At 42.5% G+C, this 24,153-nt stretch overlaps 1 protein-coding gene across 1 annotated transcript; it reads left to right on the forward strand.

The window, feature by feature from the left end:
- The first annotated feature begins 937 nt into the window (after positions 1–937).
- On the forward strand, positions 938–23,752 carry LOC148023278 (BAG family molecular chaperone regulator 4-like). Its single transcript, XM_087696316.1, has 4 exons — positions 938–1,848; positions 21,656–21,912; positions 22,132–22,278; positions 23,259–23,752. Exons 1-4 carry the CDS (start codon positions 1,566–1,568, stop codon positions 23,442–23,444), a joined length of 873 nt encoding a protein of 290 aa, XP_087552442.1. The 5' UTR covers positions 938–1,565; the 3' UTR covers positions 23,445–23,752.
- Positions 23,753–24,153: the final 401 nt, after the last annotated feature.

The raw sequence follows: 24,153 nt of genomic DNA on the forward strand, positions 1-24,153 counted from the left end.
TCCATTGTATTCATTATATTTAACTTAATTATTTCAATACTAACATAAAATCAGACTATTCCTCTTTTCTATCTTTAAAAAACACACTTAATATGTAAAACATATTACACTCGCCATTTGCATGTGCAAATGCTTCTATATCTTACTCATAGAGTAAATGTCTATTGGCTTTGCCAAACTGCATTTTACTCAATCTAACTCTGTGAAGAAAAATTGTAAGGGCCTTAATAAATGCATACTTCTTTTGAACTACTATAATTTGAACTTACTTTTAGCTAAAAAGTTTTTGTATTTAATTTGGTTAGATTTGTTTTGAAAACCTATCCCAAATTATGATTTGTTGCTTAAAATATACATAATGCACAAAATTGGCCAAGATGTTTAATGTCACTTGGCATTTGTAGCAGGTTCTAAGAATAATATCTATTCGTTTGTAGTGTGTAGCATTGGTTGGAATGTTGCTCAAATCCCAAAGGCCAGTACCCATCACACATTGATGGAAGTACCCCCCCTAAATTGCTCATTGTAGGAATTGAACCATCAAGCACATGCATTGCACACAATGCATTTACCAATTGAGCTACTGCGCAAGGGTAGACTCACATATCGGTGAACATACATCCATTAAATTGTTTATGTTAGGACTTGAACCATCAACCGCATGCAATGCACACAACGTCCTTGCGAACTAGGAGCTCGATTTAAAAGCACGATGCGGTAATGGTTGTGATCTAATTGTATCCATGATTAGATTATGATCAGATCGTTCCTTTACCCAAGTAAGTATTAGACCCTAAGTCTTTGCACCTCGCTGCACTATTCTCTTGGAGACCCGTGTGATAACATGACTTTATTAAAAACAAAAAAAACTACTATGGATAAAATCCCAAGTCAGGAAGGGGGAAATTTGAAAAGTATCAAACAGGGCTATCATGGCATGCCTATCTGGCTTCTTCAGAGTCAAAACCCAAAGCCAAAGGAGGGGCCTGTCGAGTATAATTCCCAATCGCAACGCAGATCAATGGAGGAGGCACGGGCTTTCCTTCATTTTGGCTGAAAGGGTCTGTGCCACTGCCAGGAGGCGGCTTGCCTGCAAGTGCTAGTAGCACTCTTGATCAGAGAAAGGTCGCCTTTTGTTGATAACAATACTCTTTCTCACTCCCTCCCAGATCACAGTATGGCATCCTAGCAGCATCCAGTTTTGCAGAGAACCAGTGGAAGGAGGATATAGACAGGTCAATCGAGGAGAGGCTTCATTGCCTGTTAGCGAGACAGAGGGTGCTGTGAATCCGAGGTCGCTGATAATCACCATTGCTGCCTGAAAGAGGCACTAGAAGAATCTCCATTGCTCCTGGAAAGAGGATACAATCTAGTGCCAGCGAGACAGAGGGTGATGTAAATCCGAGGTTGCAGACTATTGCCATTGCTGCTGGAAAGAGGATACAATCTAGTGCCTGCATCTCCACACAGAGCTCAATTTGCCTAGAGAGAGAGAGAGACTGTGGGTTGGTCAATTGTGCAAGAGAGACGGACTGCGTGAGACAGAGGGTGTTGCAAATCCGAGGATGAAGAGGGGAGGATTAAGAGGAAGAGGAAGGCTAAGAGAAAGAGATGGAGCAGGATTTCATCGGGTCGGAAGCAGCAGTGATGGTGATGGCATTGGCGATAGGAATGGCTCAGCTGCAGGGCCCGAGGGTGTGGATTGGGAGTTGAGACCAGGGGGAATGCTTGTGCAGAGACGAGATCGCACCACAGATCCTTCCCCTTCCTCTGGCCCACTGCTGAAATTGAAGATCTCTTATGGCCGTGTGCAGCATGATGTTATCATCCCTTCTGAAGCGACATTTGGTAAGAGATTAACGTATATTCCCATGTCTCCTGAAAACCCACAATAATAATCATAACATATGACTATAGTTTTGCCTTTGGGGTTAACATCCAAAGGGTGGTTTTCTTTTGTTCCTACACCAAAAGTTCAACAGTACATGGCTTACATGTTAATAATCCAGGTTCTGGAAGTTATATTGATCCAGATGTTGAAGTGTTAACTCTCATGGATCAATGAAACTACATTGACATGAAAGAAAGTTTGTGTGTCCATGATATAGAGATGACTTTTTTATCTCGTCTATGCCTTGGCAAGTTACCTTTCGCAAGCATTGCTATATGCAGTCCTATTTCATCCTTGATTAGTTGTAGAGTACAACATGGAGTCGTCAAATTTTTGGCTATGTTACATAGATGTGGAATGATTGGCCATAGTGAGATTAGTGCAGAAATTTTCACAACTGTGATTTCAAGTTTGATGTCTTGATAGAATGCTCATCCACTGTGGCTTCAGCAAAATCAGGGCTGTCTGCAGAATTATTATGGACAAGGACAGAATTATGTGTTGCAGTGATGTTAGCTGGTGGCACAACTGATTGTTGTTTGTCTTCCCAAGTTCAAACCCATTCTTTACAAATATGGGCTGACGACTTTCATTGGGAAAGTTTAAGGGTTTGTGCAGAAGGATTTGCAAAAATCAGGGCAGACTTGACTGTTTATCAGTATGTACAATTTTCACTCTGACTCAATTTTTTCTATGAGTGCAAGCCTTATTGTTTTAGTATTGTCTCCAGGTCCAAATATATGACTCTTCAGCTGCTGAGCCTGAACATGCAAAGTTTGTCAGCAATTTCTCTCATTCTGTGTGCCAGCTCAGCATCCATGGTGGCTGTGACCATAACGGGTCTAATTGCTCTTGCTGCAGATGCTGCCATGACTAATGAATATCAAAGTGCATGACCATGGTGATAGAGGGAGTGAGGGAGGCAGCCTCAGAGTAAGAGGGAGGCAACCTCTAATGTTACTAACACCTTAATGCCTAGTGAAGGTCTTAGAGTCCATTTGTGTAGATACATGAATACAATTATAAGTAGCATCATACTTACTGATTCCGCTCCTTATGTGTTCATTAGTGCACCCTTAGAACCATGCTTTGAAGTTTCCAGCAGACCTCACATCAGAGCAAAGGTTCGTGGCTTCATCCTGCTGTTGCCAGCCCAGGGACACTCCTGCATTTTGGTGGTCAGGTCTGACATCATCATCTTGTTGCTGTTTGGAGGTTTACAAGCCATCATCTGCTGCACATGACCTGCCTACAGCTGCGTTTCTTTTTGTGTAGCAAGCATGTAGTCAAGGAACCTGATAGGAATGGGGAGGCCCCATTCCAAGAACAGGGCATTAAGAAATATGTAAATTTAGGAATTTCCCATAATTTCGAAGTATACAACTTCTCGATTGTTGAAAGATGCTCTATAAGCACACTCCAAACATCATATTGGACTATTAAAACTAAATGAACTGTGCATCATATATTAAGACCAATTGATGCTGCGTAATGTGTACATACCACTTAAAAAGTCTAAAGACTGAAGAGCCATAAATATTTGAAGATTGAAGTACATATCATGAAAGAGCCAAGGTCCATACTAGTAACAAGGGCTAAGACAAAACAAGGAACATGGATGGCAAGCTGAAGCCAAGTTACAATGTGAACACTCAAGCTTCAAGGATTGCTACGCTCCTCCAAGATGTCCATGACAGCATCCTCATCTTCCATCTCATATGTGGCCTTTTTTGTTGCCTCCTTAACTCCCTTCCCAAGCTGTTGGACATGCCCTCTTGCTTGCTCTTCCTCTTGAACCATCTCCCATTAAGGAAAGGGATCGACCTTCCCAGCTGCACGCTTGCAAAACATATGCAAGTTTGCATTGGGGGAGACAATATCATTGGCCTTTTGCACTCCAAGATTGCACCTCAAGGCATATGATTGTAAGAGCACCACAATTGCTCCAAACTAGAGAAGCTAATAGCCTAGTTTGAAATGGGAAAACTGCTAGCTGTTGAAGGTTAGGACCCAGTTGCTAAAGCTTAGGGTCATCTGACCCAAAATCCTCCCACCACAAGGCAACAACCCAACCCTATACAACCCCCCTCCCCCCTCCCCCAGCCCTTGGTCAAGAGGGCCCCATTGAGCCACTAAAACTTGCCTCTACCTTATTTTTTTTGGCATTTTTCAGCTCATTAAACAACCTTAAAAACATATTTTTATTGTTTAAACAAGACACGAGACTTCTTTTGAATCCAATAGTTTCTACAATGTGCACATCTTCATCTCTTGTACCTCTTTTTCCATCCAATGTACCAACAGTGTCATTCAACCAACCCTAATTTGTAATCTATGTGAGACATCATCAAAATTAAATGCCTTGTACAAAAAATGTGGTTTTTAGTTGTTGCTTTGGAGCCGCCTTGCTCTGATCAACAAGACAGTCTGCTGCCCACCACTTGTCTTGCCTAGCATGGATCTCACCTCTCATGCAATCCTTCTCTCACATGCTCTCGAATTCCTTCTGACTCGCCCTCTCTTGACCACGTCATTTGCCTCCATCAATGCATAAGCACATGTATGTGGGCATTGCTGAGGTGCATTACCATCTTGGCCTACAAGTCAATGCTTTTTGAAGAGATTGTGCAAAAATTGAAGTTTTGGAGGTAGATCTAGTTATCTCTAGTGTTTGTTAGTTTTCATTAGTAAGAACAACTCTTGGCTTAATGAGCAAGCAGGGTTGGAGTGCTCTCTGTGAAGAGCAAGTATACGAATAAGTTGTTGGTTAGAGATTGCCAATGGCTAAAACTTAGGGTTTCAGAGCAAATCGGCTACTTTGTAATTAGATTTAATGGCCCTAGTTATCTTAAGAAATATTGCAAGGTCACTAAACTTTGGGGCCAATCCTTGTTTTATGTTTCTCAGTAGGAGTATTCTAGCTCCCTTGTGTTTGTAAGTTTCATGATTAAGGTTAAGTGTTTTGTAGATCAAGTTTATGATTAGTTTCTTTGATCATGGGGATTAGTACAACAATATATTTCTTGATACAAGATTGATACAAGATAAGACATCGATACAAGACCAGATCAAAGACAAGACAAGACAAAAACTAGAGATATTGGGCTTGAATTGGAACTAGAGAGGGCTTATCTTGTAGGGTCCTCCCAAGTGGTGTTGGCAAGACTGAAGGGCTTGTAGCCTAAGATCTCTATTTATACTAGAGTTGAGAAGGTTAAGGAGAAGCTTTTAGATGATGACATTAGCAATGTTATTCCAAATGATCTTCTAGAACTTTGTCGAATCTTTTAGAAGTTAGATGCTAGATTTCTTGATGTCCATGACATTATCCTCTCCTTTAGTGATGAGTTCCACAAGGAGTGGTGGGATTTCTTTGTAAGGATCTTGGCTTCAAAGGATGTCATTGATGAAACTTCTTTACATTAGTAAGTGCTTGGCGAAGGTGGGAGGTTGGTTCCCATGATTGCTCACTAGTATCATAGTCTTTTCAATGAACAAGGTATTCGAGCCTTCGGTGAGAGACTTTAGAATCAAGGATAGTCTCGACTTTGTATCCTAGGTGATCTTTGATTTCGATAGGTGGTGGTGGTTGTAAGTTTCTCCCCTTATCAAGGATGTATGGCAAGACTCCAAGATTGAGATATGGAATACTAGGTGAACTCTCATGGATTGTGGTAAGTGGAGATGATAAGTGATCGAATTCACTTGGTGAATAATCTTCAATGGTTCAAATCTTTGCTAATTCAACTTTTGGGAAGGGCGAGAAGAACATAGATTTTGTTGTAATTATTAAACTCAATCTCTGATGTTGTAAGTTGGATATTGTATCCTTGTCGATCGGCATTGTCTTTGTATTTTGCTTGGGCTTGTTGAATATGTGACTTTAACTCCTTATGAATCTTTCACAAGTGTTTAGTTAGATTCATAGCTACTAGATTCTTTACCAGGTGACTCGTATAAATGTCCATTCTAGGGTGTCTTTCATAGTTGACAAAGAATGGAGTTTACCTAATAAAGTATGACTAGCATTATTGTAGGCGAATTTAGCCAATGGAAGTAAATCCACACATGACAATGGTAGATATGTTCAAGGAAAAGTTGGGTCGTGTCTTTGCCAATCATTGTCCTATGGGTGGGGATAAAGTATGTCATCTTGGTAAATTTATTAACCACCACAAGAATGGAATTGAACCCCTTGGAGGAAGATAGATTAGTGATTAAGTCCATTAACCCAAAGGACCAAGGGTGATTAGGAATAGGCAAGGGGTGGAGCAATCCATGAGATTGATGGTGAGAGACTTTGGCTTTGTTGCACATATTACATGTGCGTAAAAATTCTTTGACTAATTTTCATATTTGAGGTCACCAATAGACTTGAGAGATGAGCTCTATTGTTTTATTGACCCAAAATGTCCTATAGCTGGAAAGATTATGCCTTGTTTGGAGTATATTTAACTGAAGTGATTTGGGTGGTATATATTATAGCCCTTGATAATAGAGCAGGCCTTCAACTTCTTGGAAGCCTTCAATGCTTGTATACCCTTCTTGAATTTTTTGCTTGATATTTTGGGCAAACCAATCCTTGGAAAGTTCTTTCTTCTAGAGCTTTGCTTGTTTATTGTGCAAAGTTGGAATTGTCTTGGTTTCAAAAGAATAGAATTTTGTTGGCCATGGATTGCATCTCCTTTTTTAGGTGCAAGATAGGAATGTTGAGACAATGTATCTAGTTTTCCTTATTGGTTGCTAGGCCGATATGATATGACAAAAATAGAAGGTACTCCATCTTACTTGCGTTGATTTAAGACTCCAGAACTCATGAAATACTCCAGAGTTTGTGGGGTGTAAAGATTGTGATTTTGTGGAGTGTCTTCTCTAGAAAATGTCTCCATATTTTGAAAGAGTCAATAACAGGTAAAAGTTTCTTATCCTGAATTTCGTACTTTATTTTAGTTACTTAGAAATTTTTAGAATGAAAAGCCATTGGATGTACTCAGTCATCATCGTAAGCGTGGGAAAGGATAGCACCAAGAGTAAATTTGATGCATTAATCTCTAGGAAAAAAGGCTTGGATGGATCTACATATTAATATTGGGGCTATATTGAAGGCTTAAGTGTTTGAAAAGCCTTATTTGCATTATAGTTCCTTATAAATTTATCATTTCTAGTTAATTGTGAGTGTCACTTTCTAATTAATTATGTAAGTGGCATGGTGATCTTGGAATAATCCTTAATGAAGATTTGATAAAAGCTCAAAAATCCCAAGAAGCATTGTATATCTTAAACTGATCTCGGTATTTCCATTCAAGAATAGTCTTAACTTTCTTTTTATCCATTGAGATTTCATTTTGAGAGACAATATATCCAAAGAATTTCACTTTTAGTTGATGAAAGGAGTATTTTTTTAATTTAACATATATGTCCTTTTCATGTAGTTTATTGAAAACTAACCTCATGTGATACTCATGCTCCTTTTCATTCTTGGAAAATATTAGAATGTCATCTAAATATATTACCACAAAGTCATCTAGATACTAATGAAAGATATCATTCATTAGATGTTGGAAGAGTGTTGGAGCATGGCATGACAATATATTCAAAGCAACTATACCTTGTGTGAAAAGTTGTCTTCCATTCATCACTTTCTTTTATTGTGACAAAATTATAAGCCATATGAATATCAATCTTTGTGAATATCTTTGTCTTCCAAGTTGCTCCAAGAGGTCTAGGATCAAGGGAAATGGGTAACGATTCTTAATGATTACCGTGTTGAGTTATTTGTGTTGACATGTTGGATTTCTCTATCATTCTCGTACAAAAGCCTTAAAATCATAAACTATAAAATGTTACTTTTGTAAGGGTACACTAAAATGGAATAAATTGAGTGCTCTAGAATGAGCTATCTCCTTTATCAAAACAAGTGATAGACAGGTCGGAGCTCCTAAAGTCCTTGTTTGACTCAGATTGAGGCTCACAAGTTGAAGATGACAAGGCATAAAAAACATTATTGCTAACACCTCCTCTCAAATCTTGGATGTGGTGGAAGGCCAAAGGAGAAATGGATCCTGGGGTGGCTATGAAGTCCGTTGATGAAGACTGTTGATGAAGAAGCTCTTCATGATCCTGGAAAAGCCCCTCTGAAACACTAGGGACTAGGGAATCCACAGCTACGACACCGAGATCGTCCCTCTCTGAAAGGGGGGTACGAGGAAATCACGGCAGGAGGGGGGGGGGGGGAATGGGGAGGAACGTGTGGAAAAGATGGTACACAAGAGGGAATGGGTGTAGCAATAGAGGACTACCTTGGAGGACCTTGCATAGAGAAGGGAAACGGAGGGCACTTGTATAGAGGGTGCCATAGAGGACATATGAAGGCCAACAGAACGAGTCTTTTGTGAAACATAGAGAGAACGGGGAGGAGAGGGATCTCGTACAAAACGGGCTAGGTGATCTTCGGTTGTCGCATGAACTAGCTCAAAAATTCTAGAACTTTCTTGAATCTTCTAGAAGTTTCTAGAAGAAACTAGGTTTCTTGTTGTCTACGATAGTTGGTTCCTCATCTCTATAAAGAAGGGGCTGCATAGCTATCAACCATCCTTGTCTTGCAAATTCGGACTGCCCTACTGCTGGTACCTGATTCCATTGCTGTCCATGCCCCTTCTTGGTGGTCATCTCAACTCATGGTGCTGTCCAGCATGCCTCCAGCATTGGTGACCTGATCAGCCCTGCCTTCAGCCTGTGTTTGCTGATCATGACTTGATTGCACACATCCTAGAGCATCCAACAACTATTGCCTACTCTAGGATGCCAAGGGTTGCATGTTCAGTCTGTTCGGGTTGTCTTGATGTTAGCATATATGCTACCAGTCTATCTGCTTGGGCCATTTGACAGTTGTATTTGCAGCATCTTGCTACCAGCCTGCCATATGTCACATCACGGAACTGTCGCTATGACTAGAGCTGCTGCGTTTTGATTGGAGCCTTCGGCTAGAATAGATCTACATTGTATTTTCTGCACTATGCAGGCCCTCCCGCTACCCGCTGCCAGATTTAGCTTGTTGAACTTCTCTGTTTGGGTTTACAACAACTGATCACTTCCAGAGGCTGCTTTCTGTGTTTTAGGATCTGTTCAGTATGACTCTCTTTAGCTCATCTCTACATTGGTCTAACTGAGACGCGGAGGTTTGAGGTTCATTGTATTCACATTAGCATAGTGTCTTTGTTCATTCATTTACATTCTCTTTGAGTTACGCTTCACCTTTGAGTTCTACTATTTTCATTGTGTTATTGTTGTACCCTTTGAGTTTATCTTCTTTGTTTGAATATTCCTTTACAGTCTGTCCATGGACTCATTTCAAGGAGTAGGGATGTGCAACTCCTATGAAGCCAATGAGAGTAGATAGCTATTGTCTCATGGGGTAGCAGTCTGTGGAGACGAGGGTATTCAACAACCTTTGTCTCTCGATAGAGCGGACTATGGAGCCAAGGATCATGAAAGCTACTGAATTTGAAAAATGAGTATAGGAAACCTTCATAGCTGATTGCGCTATCTCTAGGAGGGCTTATTGTCCATACCTTGATTTTCTCGAAAGAACTTAGGGTGCATTGTAGGCATTTTATTGCTTTGAGCAAAGAAAGAAGCAGGAGAAGAATTATCCACAACAATTTACATTTGTCTCCACGAGGGCTTATTGGCAGTGGCTTGATGTGCTCGGAAGGACTTAGCATGTGTGATGCAAAATGATTAGTGTCACCCAAAATGGTGAATTGGCACAAGGGGTGCCTTCGAGGATGTGCATACACTATGGTGGGGTAGGGGGTGACGGTCAATGATGACAAGCTGAAATGGAGTGATGTGTCTTGCTGCAATAGGTCTATCCAATGGTCAGTTTTTCATCTTGCGGGGAGAAAGCCATAACACTGGTGTTGCAGACCTAAGATGGGAGGTGTAAAGAACTGCATTGTCCTGATTGGTAAAGGGCACCAGGACTTGTGGAAGGAGTGTGGAGGGAGCAAAACTCATTCTCCTAGGAAGTAGGATATTGAAGAATATCGTGAATAGATGTGGGCAGCGAGGGAGGGAGCAAATACAGTCTTGATCAGCAGGATGTTGAAGATGATTGTGGCTGGCAAAAGACAAGTTCTGCGGGTTCAAACGCAGCTCCACGTGCAGATGATGATGACATTGATGATGATGACTGCTGGCTGTTCTCTTTGGTAGAAACACAGCTTGCTGTAGTTGATGACAGCAGGAGCTGCAGAGCCGATGGTGATGGCAATTGAATGGGGGGTTCCATAATGGACTGGGTGTGAAGAAATATCCTAATGCAGAAACATAAACGAAAGCGTATGACAAAGCATAAACTCAAGAGCTAGCTGCAGAGCCAATGGTCATGGCAATCGAATGGGGGGTTCCATAATGGATTGGGTGTGAAGAAATATCCTAATGCAAAAACATAAATGAAAGCGTATGACAAAGCATAAACTCAAGAGCTTAGGGAGCTTTGCTGTGAACAGCATAGAGTGTGCCATGTTCATGATGGTTTGGTTCCTATGCTCTATGACTCCATTGTGTGCATGGGAGTTGGTAGAGGTAAGCTGGCTTGAAATATTATGCTTCTATAGAAAGTCGGAAAACTTGTGGGAGTTAAACTTTCTCCCACTATCACTCCTTATGCATTCTACACAATGACTAGTTTGGTTATGTACTAGGAGCAACCAAGTAGAAAAATATGTGAAGGTATTGGACTTATGCTTGAGAAAGTACACCCATATGTAATGGGAATGATTATCCACAATAAAAAAGTATAGTGCCCCGTTCAAGGTGGTGGTGGATGTTGGCCTGCAAAGATCAATATGATCTAAGCGAAAATGCCAAAGATGCTCAATGTTCGTAGGCTCTCGTGTAGTAGCTAAAGCTTGGAAGTTGGGAACTCAGAGCCCTTGGTTGTTGGCTTGGAAAGAAACTATGTCATGTGGTATAGGCCACTAGACTGTGCCTCACCGTGAGCAATTACTAAACTAGTCTGAGAGTCAAGGACCTTGACTGTGGTCACTGTGAAGAAGACTACTTGACTCAATTGGCAAAGCTACTAAACAAATAACAAGTTTACCCCTAGTTGGGAGACATAGTATACATCATCTAGTGTAGCGCGATTCAGGACTTGGTTAGTGGGAAAACTGATGTAACCATGAGCCTGAATCATGGCCGAGGAGTTGTTTCCAACTCGAATGTGCCCAATTGCAGGGGTTCGGGAAATGAAAATGTCTATGATGGGCGTCATATGATGCGTAGCTTCTTTGTTCACAATCCAACGAGTAGCTGAAGTACTCGGTTGTGATGAGTGGGTCTCTGTAGTTACCTCGTTAGGAGGCAACTTGCAGACATGGACAAGACTTGCATCCTCAAATGTCTCTATGGAGATGATGTGGGCCTTTGTAGACCAGTTAGGCAAGCTCTCTGGTGTTGAAAACGTTATCGATTGTGATGATTGATTGATGGTAGTGTAGGTCTAGCCTCGCCACTGCTCTTGTCGATGGTTGCCACCACCTTGTCTCCCATGTTGAGGGTTATCCGACTGAGGGGTGGGGGTTTGATTCTTAGCTTTGTATAGCTGCCAGTTAAGTGTGTCTAACACTCAGATCCTAAGTCAAAATGTTGAAGATGTGAATGAAATTGAAGCAATAGACCTTGTATCTACTCGACAATAGTGGAGGCATTTTTAGTCTTCCATGAGTGGAAAACCTCTCATGAAACAAGTGCAAGATCAAGTTGGGCACAAGGTTCCATAGGTTGTGGGAGCCAAGGACATGTCTCATCAGGTTTGACCTAGTAGTGAAGTTCGGCCCGTTAAAACGAGTCTTATCATTAAAGGCATGTTTGGTGGATGAGGACAAAAAACCATGAGATGTTGGATAAGTGGAATAGGAAGGAGGTGGTGTAGGGGGATAAGTGTTATGACAGAGAGTGTGAGGATTGAGACACGCAATGCTTTCTCATAGTAGAGAGACAGAGAGATAGAGTGCAGAGTAGAGAGGAGAGTGAGCACGATATTCTTGGGTACAATGTTGAGTGTACCTCTTTAGGTTATTAGATAGATATATATATGAAAGTACAAATGTGCTAAGGGTGTGTTTACACCCGTGCACATGTAAAAGGCACGATGGCCCTTTATTCCGAACAACCTCCCACCTAAAGGCAATGTGTCTTAAGGGGAGAAGGTATGTACAAAGCTGAAATACATATATCTATCCAACTCCTATCATTTGTCGGTAACGAGCAAACTGCTCTACTGGAAGATCCTTCGTGAGAAGATATGCAAGATTATCATTTGTGTGCACTTTGACAAGCTCAATGCTCTTGTTGTCAAGTATATCTCTAATGAAGTGATACTTCACTTGTATGTGCTTCGTCTTTGCATGAAAGACAGGATTCTGTGCTAGCATGATAGCACTTTGACTATCACAATGGAGAATAGGTAACTCTGTAATACCAAGCTCTCCCACCAGATGTGAAAGCCATAAAGCCTCCTTGCAAGCCTTAGTGGCAGCCACATACTCTGAATCAGAAGATGGCGTACCAGTGAGACAGTAGGGTTTGCGGGGAGGAATACGGAGTGAACTCGGCAAACATGGAGAAGAGAAGATAAGGGAGAAGAAACTCTGATGAATGGAATGATAAAGTTTTGAATCACGGAGTGAATGTGATACAAGGGAACAAGGGTGCCGTAGCACAAGGAAGATGATGAAGATAGCTACGAACCACAAACTGCAATGTCCTCCTGAAGGGGTGTGAGGGTAGTGGAGAGGCTGGAGAGAAGAGGTGACGGTCTGAATGAATTACCCGTAAGGAATGAATGAGAGAGTGGCCTATAAATAGGCACAGTCAGTCGAGGATGGCGCCCCTTTTTGGGGCTGCAAACCCTAAACGCAAAACGCAGAAATGCAAAAAACGCAAACTGCGGGTGAAGGGTTTCTCAACACCTCCTCTCAGGCCCAAAAAGGAGAACAAGGGAAGAGTGAGGTGGAGATGCAATGCTACATGCTGAAGAATGCTCATGTAGCAGGTGTCACTTGGACAGTGTCGCTGGGAAAATTGTTCACTTGCCCAAGCACCCTAGTACATAGATGATGAAATCATGCAATGCATAGGAGGAATGTCGGACTTTGTGTGGTGCCGAGAACCATAAGGATATGCCCGTACTCGATCTCGGGAGGTGGCTCCATGCTAACCAAGTGACCAAGGCAAGAAGAAGAGGAGGAAGAAGATGTAGAGGATCCCTAAGATCCAAGATTTTCGTCGGAAAGGGAACCTGCAGTAAAGAATAGTAGACAGAGTGAACTAGAGAACCTAAAACACAACCTCGGGAGAGAAGCCACTAGCTTCGTGCATCCATGCTGGAAGGAATATGAAGGCCTCGTCACCAAGTCACGGCTGAACCTCCGAGGTCCCGATCTAGGTGGTACCTGAAGATCCTGGGTATCAATAGAAGAGATGACTGGTGGAAGACAGCCACCCCAAGAAAGTAGAGGATGGGTGAAGAACTTCATGTGGAGTAGGTTTCCCCTCTAAGGTGGGAGGTGGAGGGGCCCCTGCTGAAGTCAAAGAAGAAGTAGATGCCCCCTCTGAGGGCAAAGAAATAACATCCCTCTCTGAAGTAGATAGGGAATCCAAAAAACTCATGGATCACGGACTTTGAAATGTCTGATGACAAAGGAAGTGCCGCCGGTCGGCCGAAGAAGGTATCTGGGGTGCTGAAGAGCTCTAGAGGTAGCCTCTCGAACTTGAGTAGTCGAGGGTGGCGAAGGGTGGGGCTCAAAATGAGCAAGAGGTGGGCAACAGTTGCTGTCTCTCAGTGGAACGGATTGGGTAGCTGAAGAAGAGGAAGGAGTCGAGCAACCACTCTCTCTCTCAAGAGCGGATTGATGAGGAGACAGTATCAAACAATCAGTCTCTCGATGGAGCGGACTGTAGAACCGTGGGCCATGGTAGCCACTGTATCCGAAAATAGGTGGGAGAAGATTGCCGCTGGCATTGCGACGATCTCCAGGAGGTCGCAGCGCCAATCGATGCTCCATGTGCTCGAAAGGACTTAGTGCGTATCGGATGCGTCTTATTGCCTTGAGCATAGTACTCTGATAGTCGATGGAGAACAATCTCTATGGCCCAGAAAGGAGAGGTGGTACAAGGAGTGCCAGGTGGAAGACGCATATACTTCGGGGCGTAGGGAGCAAAGGTCGAAGTCGGCAAGTATCGGTGGTGTGTCCGGTGATGCCACAGTAGGAGCACCCAGTAGTCTAGACATATGTTGGTAAAGAAGCCATGGATATCAGTGTGCCTTGCTGAAGAAGGAAGAGATCGGTCACCATGAACCACGAACTGCAATGTCCGCCTCAAGGGGTGTGAGGGCAGTGTGAAGCACGAACCGCAATGTTCACCTCAAGGGGTGGGAGGGTAGTGGAAGGGTTGGAAGTGAGCTGTCAATCGGAGGAGGATGTGACCAGCAGTAAGAGGTTGCAACCAGTAGAAAAACGCATGTGAGGAGAGAGAAAGACTAAAAACGCAGGCAGGATAGCTTGCAGGAGAGAGAAAGACTAAAAACGTAGACAGGACAGCCTGCGGGAGAGAAAGACTAAAAACGCAAGCAGCAGGACTATGATGACGTGGTAGGCTGTACGGTAGTAGGTCTGCACAGGAACAACAATCGCTTGTGACTGAAATCAGTTCCAAACTGCGTGAAGAGGGCTGGAAATCGGGCTCCAACTGATGGAGACAGCAATGGATAGCTTCGGCTGAGATGTCCTCTGCGAATGGGGTGCAGGCAGCAAGTTGAAACACGCGAAATTTGCAAAAATGAGATTTTGATGCAACGGAAGAAGAAGAGAAGTGGATATTGAACCCGCCACTAGTCTTTGCCTTCACTGGAGTGGAGGATCTTCGCTGCTAGGTGAGCAGATCCAGCTCTGATACCATGTTAGAAGATGACGTACCGCCGATACAGTAGGGTTTGCGGGGAGGACCATGGAGTGATCTCGGCAAACATGGAGAAGAAAAGAGAAGAGAGAAGAAACTCTGATGAATGGAATGATAAAGTTATGAATCATGGAGTGAATGTGATACAAGGGAACAAGGGTGCTGTAGCATAAGGAAGATGATGAAGATAGCCACGAACCACGAATCGCAATGTCCTCCTGAAGGGGTGTGAGGATAGTGGAGAGGCTGGAGAGAAGAGGTGACGGACTAAATGAATCAGCCGTAAGGAATGAATGAGAGAGTGGCCTATAAATAGGCATAGTCAATCTAGGATGGCCCCCCTTTTTGGGGCTGCAAACCCTAAACGCAAAATGCAGAAATGCAAAAACACAAATTGTGGATGAAGGGTTTCTCAACACTCTACCTCTGCAGTAGACAATGCAACACACTTTTGTAGCTTGGAGAGCCAAGAGATTGCTCCTCCTGTGAAGATAAACACATACCTAGAAGTGGACTTTCTGCAATCCGCATGACCAGCATAGTCTGCATCCGTAAAGCCAACAACAGATGCCTTCTGCTTTCCAAAGCAAATGCACAAATCCTTTGTGTCTTTGAGGTATCTCATAATACCTTTCACTGCTTCCCAATGCTTTTTACCAGGGTTTGCCATGTATTTACTAACCACTCCCACTGCAAAGGCAATGTCAGGACATGTAGCAACCATAGTATACATCAAACTGCCAACAGCTGAAGCATATGGTATCTTGGCCATTTCAGCCTTTTCATCATCAGATGTAGGACTGTCCTCTGCACTGAGTTTCACATTGGAGGCAATGGAACCATAAATGTTTTCCCCCCTCCATATTGAAACGTTGCAAAACCTTGGAGATATACTCCTGCTGAGATAGATAGAGTAATCCTTTTGATCTATCTCTGAGTAGTTGCATGCCAAGAATGTGATTCGCATCACCAAGAGCCTTCATGTCAAAGCTGCCATAAAGACTTTGCTTCAGTGAGTTCAAGGCATGAGTATCCCTGCCAGCAATTAGCATGTCATAATCATACAAAACCAAGATAATCAGGCTGCCATCTGTTGCCTTCTTGGTGTACAAGCAGTGATCCAATTGACTTCTATGAAAACCTTGAGGGTGTATAAATGTATCAAACTTATGATACCATTCTCTTGGTGCTTGTTTCAGCCTATACAAACTCCTTTTGAGTTTACATACCATCTTCTCTTTCCCTTTTTCCACAAACCCTTCCGACTGTTGCATATATATGTTTTCATGCAGATCACCATGTAAGAATGCAGTCTTTACATCCATCTGTATGAGCTCCATATCTTTAGCTGCAACCAAGTCTAAAATGGTTCTCAATGTAGTCATTTTAACTATAGGAGAGAAGATCTCATCAAAGCCAACTCCATGTTCTTGCTTGTACCTCTTTGCGACCAATCTTGCTTTGTACTTTGGCGAGGAACCAGAAGTGACCTTCATCTTGTAAACCCATTTGCATGGAAGGGTTTTTTGCCCTTTAGGCAAGTGCACCAAGTCCCAAGTGCCATTTTTCTCAAGAGATTCTATCTTTGACAACATGGCTTTATACCATTTCTTACTGTCCTGTCCATCCATTGCTTCCTTGAAGCAAGATGGTGCACCACAGTTTGTCAACATGACATAATCAGCCACATTGTTTGCACCAGGAACAAATCTATCAGGTTGTCTAGTAGCCCTAGATGATCTCCTAACCCAATGATCATTATTTGCTGGCTGTTCTTGCAAATTTCCATTTTTAGCTTGTTATCCTGGCATTTCAGAGTGCAAATCGGCATTAATAGCTTGCTGTCTTGGCCGTTCCTTTACATCCAGTGGCTCATCATTATGGGCAATAGCTGGCTGATCATTTCCAACATTATTTTCTGCATTTGCATTGTTCATTTACAGCAGGTATTTGCTGCTGTACAGCGGGCACATTTTGCTGTCCAAAAGGTATTTCTTCCCAGAATACAACTCTACAAACCTCCTCATTCTTTTCGGGCTGTTTATGCATGCGATCTTCCTGGAAGATAACATCATTGCTACGTACTACTTTCCTTTTCTCGGGATCCCATAATCTATACCCCATTTCACCTTCATCACCATATCCTAGGAAAATACATTGCAGTCCTGAATGTATCCCAACTCTTTGGCAGGGTGCAAAGCAAGAACGTAGCCTTAAATTCTTCATCAATCAAGAACTTCAAGGCAACCAATTGGCTGAAAATGGAGTTAAAACTCACTCAAGTGAGTAGACATTGTTGTACCCTCTTTCATACGCAAATTCATAAGCTTTTTCAGCCAATAAACTTTGCTTGTGGCACTCTTCTGTGCATACAATTCTTCCAGTCGAGTCCAAATAGTATAGACAGAATCCAAACCTTCAATGTTAAACAACAAGGCATCAGAGATCGATAGCTCGATGGTTGAGCGTGCAAGCTCATTTAACTCATCCCAATCTTCTTGTTCCATATTTGCGGGCTTTGCTTGCTTCTTCTGCAATAAGATATTGTAGCACTGTTTTTGCCAGACTACAAAGTTATGTGCTCCTTCAAGCTTCTTAATGTGCATGAGATGACTACTGTCATTGCTGCCAACCATGATTTTCAGCCCAAATGTAACCAAAATATTCAGCAAATGCGGGCCCAAACTGTACACAAGTGACCAAAGTACAAACGAGTACCAACCTGCAATAAATAACCACGTAGAAGTAGAAATTTCAAACCTGTAAATAAATTTTCAGAAGCACCAAACTTTGTGCTACAGCATTCCACAATTGATTGCAGCTGTTTCAAGGACAAATACATCACATTACATGAGAAATCCCAAATTTTAGCTGCAATTTCTGTTGTATATGCATCCACGAGCATAAAATTTGACACGCACTGTCAAAAGCCCCAAAACTTTTGTACTCAAAGCATCAACCATACATTTGCACTGTCTCTAACATGCATAGAATAGGCTAATTTTGCCAAAATAGAGCAGTTTCAGCAAAACCCCCAAAATTTCCTAGTGCTAGATGTCCAAATTGCATGGAATTAAACCTGCATGTACATAAAATGACAAATGGCACACAAATTTTGCCCAAACAGCAAAATCCCCAAATTGCAGGGGGTCCAATGTGCATCAATGTCGAGAAATTGGGCAAATGTCAGCCCAATTCTTGCATGTATATGAAAAGCCCCAAATGTCGGAGGCAAAATGCCACAAATGCTTGCGATTTCTGAGACAAATGGTCTTGTTCTGCATCACAATCCCCAAATCCGCGAAAAGCCCCAAATTCTTGGGCCAAGATTGCACAAATCTAAACTCTGTGCTTATGCGTGCGAACCCCTATCAGGCCAAGGGGAAATTCAAGAAGAATTTTGAAGAAAAACGAATTTGTGACCTGAAGGAAAAAAAAGTCGTGACGAGGTCCGTTGACTTGCCAGTCATGTTGCGTGACCTAGAGCCCCGCCAACTGCCCATCAGACTTGCGTGACCTGGAACCTCGCATCGATTGTTGCGACAATTGATTTCGCTGGCGTCTGCTTGGTCACGGTTGACCTGTCCAGCATGTGCCGTCAGCTCGCTTGCTTGTTGACTTGGTCTTCGTCAGTCCTGTTGTCTCCTCCTCAACTCGCCCCGACTTTCGCACGCCCTGACTGTTGCCTACAGTCTGCTACCCGTCGAGACTGTGTGTCACTCGTGCGACACATGAAAGGCCGCTCGCTGGTCTGACTGCCTCTCTTGCACCTGCTATACATTGACAACTGGTGCGTGAAGCTCCTGCTTGCCTGTTACTAGCTTTGGGAAATGTGCACAACCTGTGTACTCTGATACCGGTTTGTTATGATAGAGAGCGCGAGGATTGAGGCACGCAATGCTTTCTCACAGCAGAGAGATAGAGAGAGAGTGCAGAGTAGAGAGGAGAGTGAGCACGACGTTCTTGGGTACAATGACGAGTGTATCTCTTTAGGTTTTTAGAGAGAGAGATATATATATATATATATATGAAAGTACAAATGTGCTAAGGGTGTGTTCACACCCGTGCACATGTAAAAGGCACGATGGCCCTTTATTCCCAACAATAAGGAGGGGGAGATGAGTAGGTAGAAATTGGCTAATAATGTCCAATGGGTGTCGATTGATGCAGAGGCATGGGAACATGAATGTTTCATAAAGTGCCGGTGGAAGTGGAGATACTAGGACACATTAGTTCTGTCCAATAGAGGGTTGGGACATAGCAAAATGAGCAGAAGGTCCACTAGGTAATGCCATGGAGACAAACTGTGGTACCGACTGATCCACACTCGGTGGTGGGTGGGTAGCATTTTTAAGCCGTGAAAAACTCGAAAGTGTGGGGATGAAAGGACGAACCTTCATCATGGAGACACCATTTGGCTGGGGAAGAGATGAGGTCTAAAAGGAGTGCCTATGGGTGAAGGACTCCTTGGTATGATGTGGGAAGACATGTGTTGCACTTAATGGAGGTTGAAAGGAAGGCGTATCGGAACTAATGGGTGGGATGGGTGGGAGATTAAATGGATTTGTCATCATTTGAGTTATGGGAAATGTGCTAGGTTCCTTTTGTCCATTAAATACAAATGAAGAAATAGATGAAAGGCTAAAATCATATTGACCATGAGATATAAAAGTTGAAGGAAAAGATGGAGTACTCACTATAGATTTTTGCAATTTTTGTTTACCTTTTCTTGAGTGCAACTAGAAAAACCTAATCTCTTTGGGCCGAATGAACCAATACTTAGTGTGAAGAGTTCCTTCATCATGAGCATCTCTGATATCTTGTGGAAAAGAGGAAGTAAAATCAAAAGATTGAGAGGTAGTAGCATCCGTGCTTGACATGGGAGTGAATGAAGGTGGAGCAGAACATAGTTTATACTCCATGCCAGTTTCCACGTAAGGGTGATTAGTTCTTTGTGGAACTTCTATCCTTCTTGTAAAATCATTAGATTGGTGCACCGAATCTAAAGGGGAAAACTCAAATTTACCTTCAATCTGCCGTTGAGCTCGATACACGAGAATGAGGTCGTGTTCGGCTCGTGAAATCTCGTATGGCTTGTGGACTCTATGGTAGTCCGAAGTCTCTCCGGCCATGTCAGATGGAGGAGCAAGCTATGAAGCTCACTTCGTCACGTGTCTCAATGTGCTAGGCTTGGGAGCATCATGATGATTTGGTGAAGATGTGTTCGAAGTCATCTTGCCCTCTTGTTCTTGCTCGTTATAAAGGGCTTTCATGTCAAAAGCTGATGTTTCGTGGAAGAGAATCTTGCTTAGATACCATGTGAAGAAATACCCTAACGCAGAAACATAAATGAAAGCGTATGAAAAAGCATAAACTCAAGAGAACATAGTTAGGGTTAGGGTAACTCAGAGACAATGAACACAATGGAATCTAAATGAATGATTGAATATTAAATATAACTCGTGTTTGGAGGACCGAGGTAGAGGTGTTGAGCGGGAGAGTGTATTGTACTCTTGATGGATCTCAAAATGCAGCAAAGACAGCCTTCAAGAGTCAAACACTAGCAAACGCATCAGGTGCAAACAGGCAGTGGGAGAGAGAAAGACTAAAAACGCAGGTACTTGAGGAGAGAGAAAATTGAGCTATAATTGGAGGCTGAAGGCGACTGTGCAGGAAGTGTAGGCGATAGTTGGAGGGAGAAACTCAACAAGCACAAATGTAGGCGATAGTTGGAGGGAGAAACGCAGCAAACACAAATGTTTGACAGGTGGCGACAATGTGTGGATGATGGTGACAACTTCATCAAGTGATGTCAGTCAGCAATAAATGCAAGCTCCAGAGGACCATGTGACAGCTCCTAATGATGGTGACAGCTAGAAGGTGAAGACAAGGCTGTAATCGGCGCCAAATGATAGCAGACAGCAAGGGGAAGCTCTAACTATGATGTCCTCCGCGACGAGGGTGTGGGCAGCAGAGATACAGCTCTTGAAACCTGCAAAAATGAGATTGAGATTGAATGAAGGGCAGCTTGCCTATCTATAGAAAGTTTCAAGACCTTGTACCATGCACCATTTTAAAACTCTTTCAAACTGGGCACCATTTTAGGGTTTTAATTAATTAAGCATTTTTGGGGATATTTAAGTGGCTAATTCAGCATGTAATGCTTATGTTAGCTCAACACTAGGTGGCAGTGGATCAGGCTGTCAATGATGGCAATAAGGCTGGTGGTAGCTGGTGGGCAGCAGCTACAGCAGCAGGGCAGACCTCTTTCAGGTTGGCAATGACCTCTAGAGGGTGGTGACTGCAGCAATCTGGCTGGGCAGCAGGGTGGCACCTCTACAGGCTGTCTAGTGCTATAAGGGGTAAAAAAGTTCTTAAACCTATGCTTCTGAGATTGGATGTTTCCTTGTTATGAGTTATATCTCAAACCTATGCCTGCAGTGTGGCTATCACAGGTACATCTTTCTTCCCTTCCACTGTATCTCAATTAAAATCAAAGGCCCACCATGAGCATTGTCTTCATGAAGGCTTATGGATCTCTGTGCTACATAATGACTATCTTACTTGTTGATTAATAACTCCGGGTTCCTGTAAACTACAGAGTACAGTCAATGGTCTTTGAATCCATATATACCGGTGCTTCTCTCTTATTATAACTGTTATTGGTGCTTAGAAGGCTTTGAAATATCATAATTGCATGGCCTTCACATTCTTTAGATAAATTATAGTTCTTAAAAGTTAAAACTGTTTTTAATATAGTTTTGACTGGGTGCTGTTGCTTTTGGCCTGGGGTAGGTGACTTGAAATGGATCTTGGCACCATTGACCAGTTTGCGTCCACAAGAACAGAGACTCCTATTTCGTGGTAAAGAGCGAGATGATTCAGATCACTTGCATCTAGCTGGAGTTGTTGACAAATCTAAAATAATATTGGTGGAGGATCCAGCAAGCAAAGAGAAAAAGTGGGAAGAAGTGAAAAGGAATGAAAACATTAGTAAAGCTTGCCAAACTGTATCACATATAAGACAAGACGTCGACAAGCTGGAAGGAGAGGTAGCTCTACTTAGAGTTTGATATCTTCAGGGCAGTTTTCTCATGGTTCTTTTCTTTGTTTCAACATATGCACATGTGGGGGTTGTGGCTACATTCACACCTGGCAAAACTTGAGTTTTAGCTCTAAAGTTGTAATTGAGATTGGTGATCATTGAAAAGTTTGAATAAAGCATGAGATCACTGGTTTTTCTAGAACCTAAAGTTTGATTCTTTATGCAGATAACTAATTTGGAGGCAATGGTTGGCAGTGGGCAAAAGCTTTCAGACAGAAAATTTTCTTTTCTGTCAGAACTGCTTATGAGAAAGCTTTTCGAGCTGGATAGTATTGAGGCAGATGGCATGGCAAAAGCACAGAGAAAAATTGAGGTTCTTGCTGTTCCAGTTCTTAATGCTTAAGAATTCTGAGGGAGTCGTGTCTTCTAGCCTATATAAGTTAGGCCTGCAGCATCTAGGATTTGGAACTCGTCTAAGTTTGAAGGCTTGCTGTAGAGATAGTTATGGAAGTCCTGTGAAATAAAGAAGGAACACAAATTTCAGGAGTGGGAACAAGGTTTCAGGGTCGAATTAGGAAAATAAGATGGGATATATTCGACAGAGGTGATGAATTCAGGGGTCATCCTTTCTAAATTCTGTGTTTTGCAAAAACATAGTTTGTGGCCATTGTCCTGTGGGCAGGATGAGCACCTTTTTTGGGGACTTTGAAGCTTGAGGATTTTCAGAGTCCCCATGAAGGGCATTTGATTCTGTATCTTTAGTGATGTCATTCCTTGCTTGGAAATTGCATCCCAGTGTCCCACGTCCAGAGTATTTTTCAACAGAGGTGAAATCTATCGTGATTTTGGGAGTCATCATTTCTAAAACCTGTGTTTTGGAAAAGACAGTGTATGATCATTGGTCCCCCTTTTGCGCAGGATCTGCAGAGTCCTTGCTCCATCACTCTTAATTTAAGAGAAAAGATAAGGGCCAAAATGGCTACCAAACTGCATCTTTGTTGTCGGTTTAAGAACTGTTCAGGCCATATTGATTACATATAGAACAATATTTCTGGCCATTGGTGGCATGGATAAATAAGGAGCTGTAGAAGTGCATGTTAAACTTTATGGTAGGGACACTTGAAAGAAAACCAGGAGGAGTTTTACAGTATGTGCTGTTAGCCATGGGTCTTTCTGCTATTAGCTAAGGGTTTTGTTGTTGTTGTTTTTCTCTTTTCAGTGATACATGTGGCTTTTTTATACCGGCCAGATGGCCTCTTGTACCTCTTTAGTTCAACAAAGTTGTGTGTGTGTGAGAAGAGAGAGAGAGAGAGAGAGAGAGAGAAAGAGAGAGAATCATATTGGTTCCTGCAGGTGCAGCGAGTTCAAGGGTTTGCTGATAGGGTGGACAGGTTAAAGGCCCAGAACAGTAATCCCCTTCGTAGTAATGCTGTGGTAGTCACAACACAATGGGAAACCTTTGACACAGGTGTTGGCAGCCTCTCTGCTCCCCAAGCCTTGGCATCGTCTACCATGACCACAAAGTGGGAGCTCTTTTAAGCAGGACCTATTCAGGCACAGTTTGATCTTATTGTTTTTGTACTTGATCTATTTGCTTCTTTATGAACAGTAATGCTCTCAATTGAAATCACTCTTGTACCATCGAAATTGAGCAGATATTCTTTTTGGATTTATAGGTGCTCTATATTGCATGGACTTTGAGCTTTAGCAGAAAACTTGATGTATATAAATGTGAGCTGAGTTTGAATGGGAACTGCTCTTTCTATGGAGCCTTTGGGTAGCAGAATTCAGCATCTTAATTTACATGATTTACAAAGTAACATCCTAGCCCTTTATATTTTGTGGAGAAGCTGCCTTGCATCTGGTAACAGTGTAACTCTCTGTATTTTTGTGTGGGCATGCATGTGCATGTACACACAGAGACAAACGTGCGTGCAGAGGGCATGCACGCATGTACATGCTGTGCATGTACGCACGCACACATGTATGTGCATGCGTGCATGCGCGTTAAGATAAATCAGTTTTTGCTCTGCTTAAGCATAATAAACATATTTCTAGTTTGTACTAGATGATACAATGGGTGGCCATTTTACATGTACGTCTGAATAAATTTTGGCTTGTCTGGGAGTGACTTATGGTTCTGTCTATTCACTTTGGAGTTAAAAAGACAGGACCAAAATATTTATTCCCAATTTGTTAGAAGAGCTAAGAGGGGGAATACAATGGGAGAGGTCTTTACGGAATAGAT

Source organism: Lygodium microphyllum, chromosome 16 (genome assembly GCF_053477565.2).
Source record: "Lygodium microphyllum isolate KBCC chromosome 16, Lygodium_microphyllum_v1.1.10, whole genome shotgun sequence".
NCBI classification, from domain to species: Eukaryota; Viridiplantae; Streptophyta; class Polypodiopsida; order Schizaeales; family Lygodiaceae; genus Lygodium; species Lygodium microphyllum.

Excerpts from the sequence above, each read along its gene's own strand:
- LOC148023278 (XM_087696316.1), top strand. The coding sequence starts at position 1,566 with ATGAAGAGGGGAGGATTAAGAGGAAGAGGAAGGCTAAGAGAAAGAGAT. Across the intron at positions 1,849-21,655 it reads CCCTTCTGAAGCGACATTTG|GTGACTTGAAATGGATCTTG; the intron begins GTAAGAGATTAA and ends GGCCTGGGGTAG. Across the intron at positions 21,913-22,131 it reads TCGACAAGCTGGAAGGAGAG|ATAACTAATTTGGAGGCAAT; the intron begins GTAGCTCTACTT and ends TTCTTTATGCAG.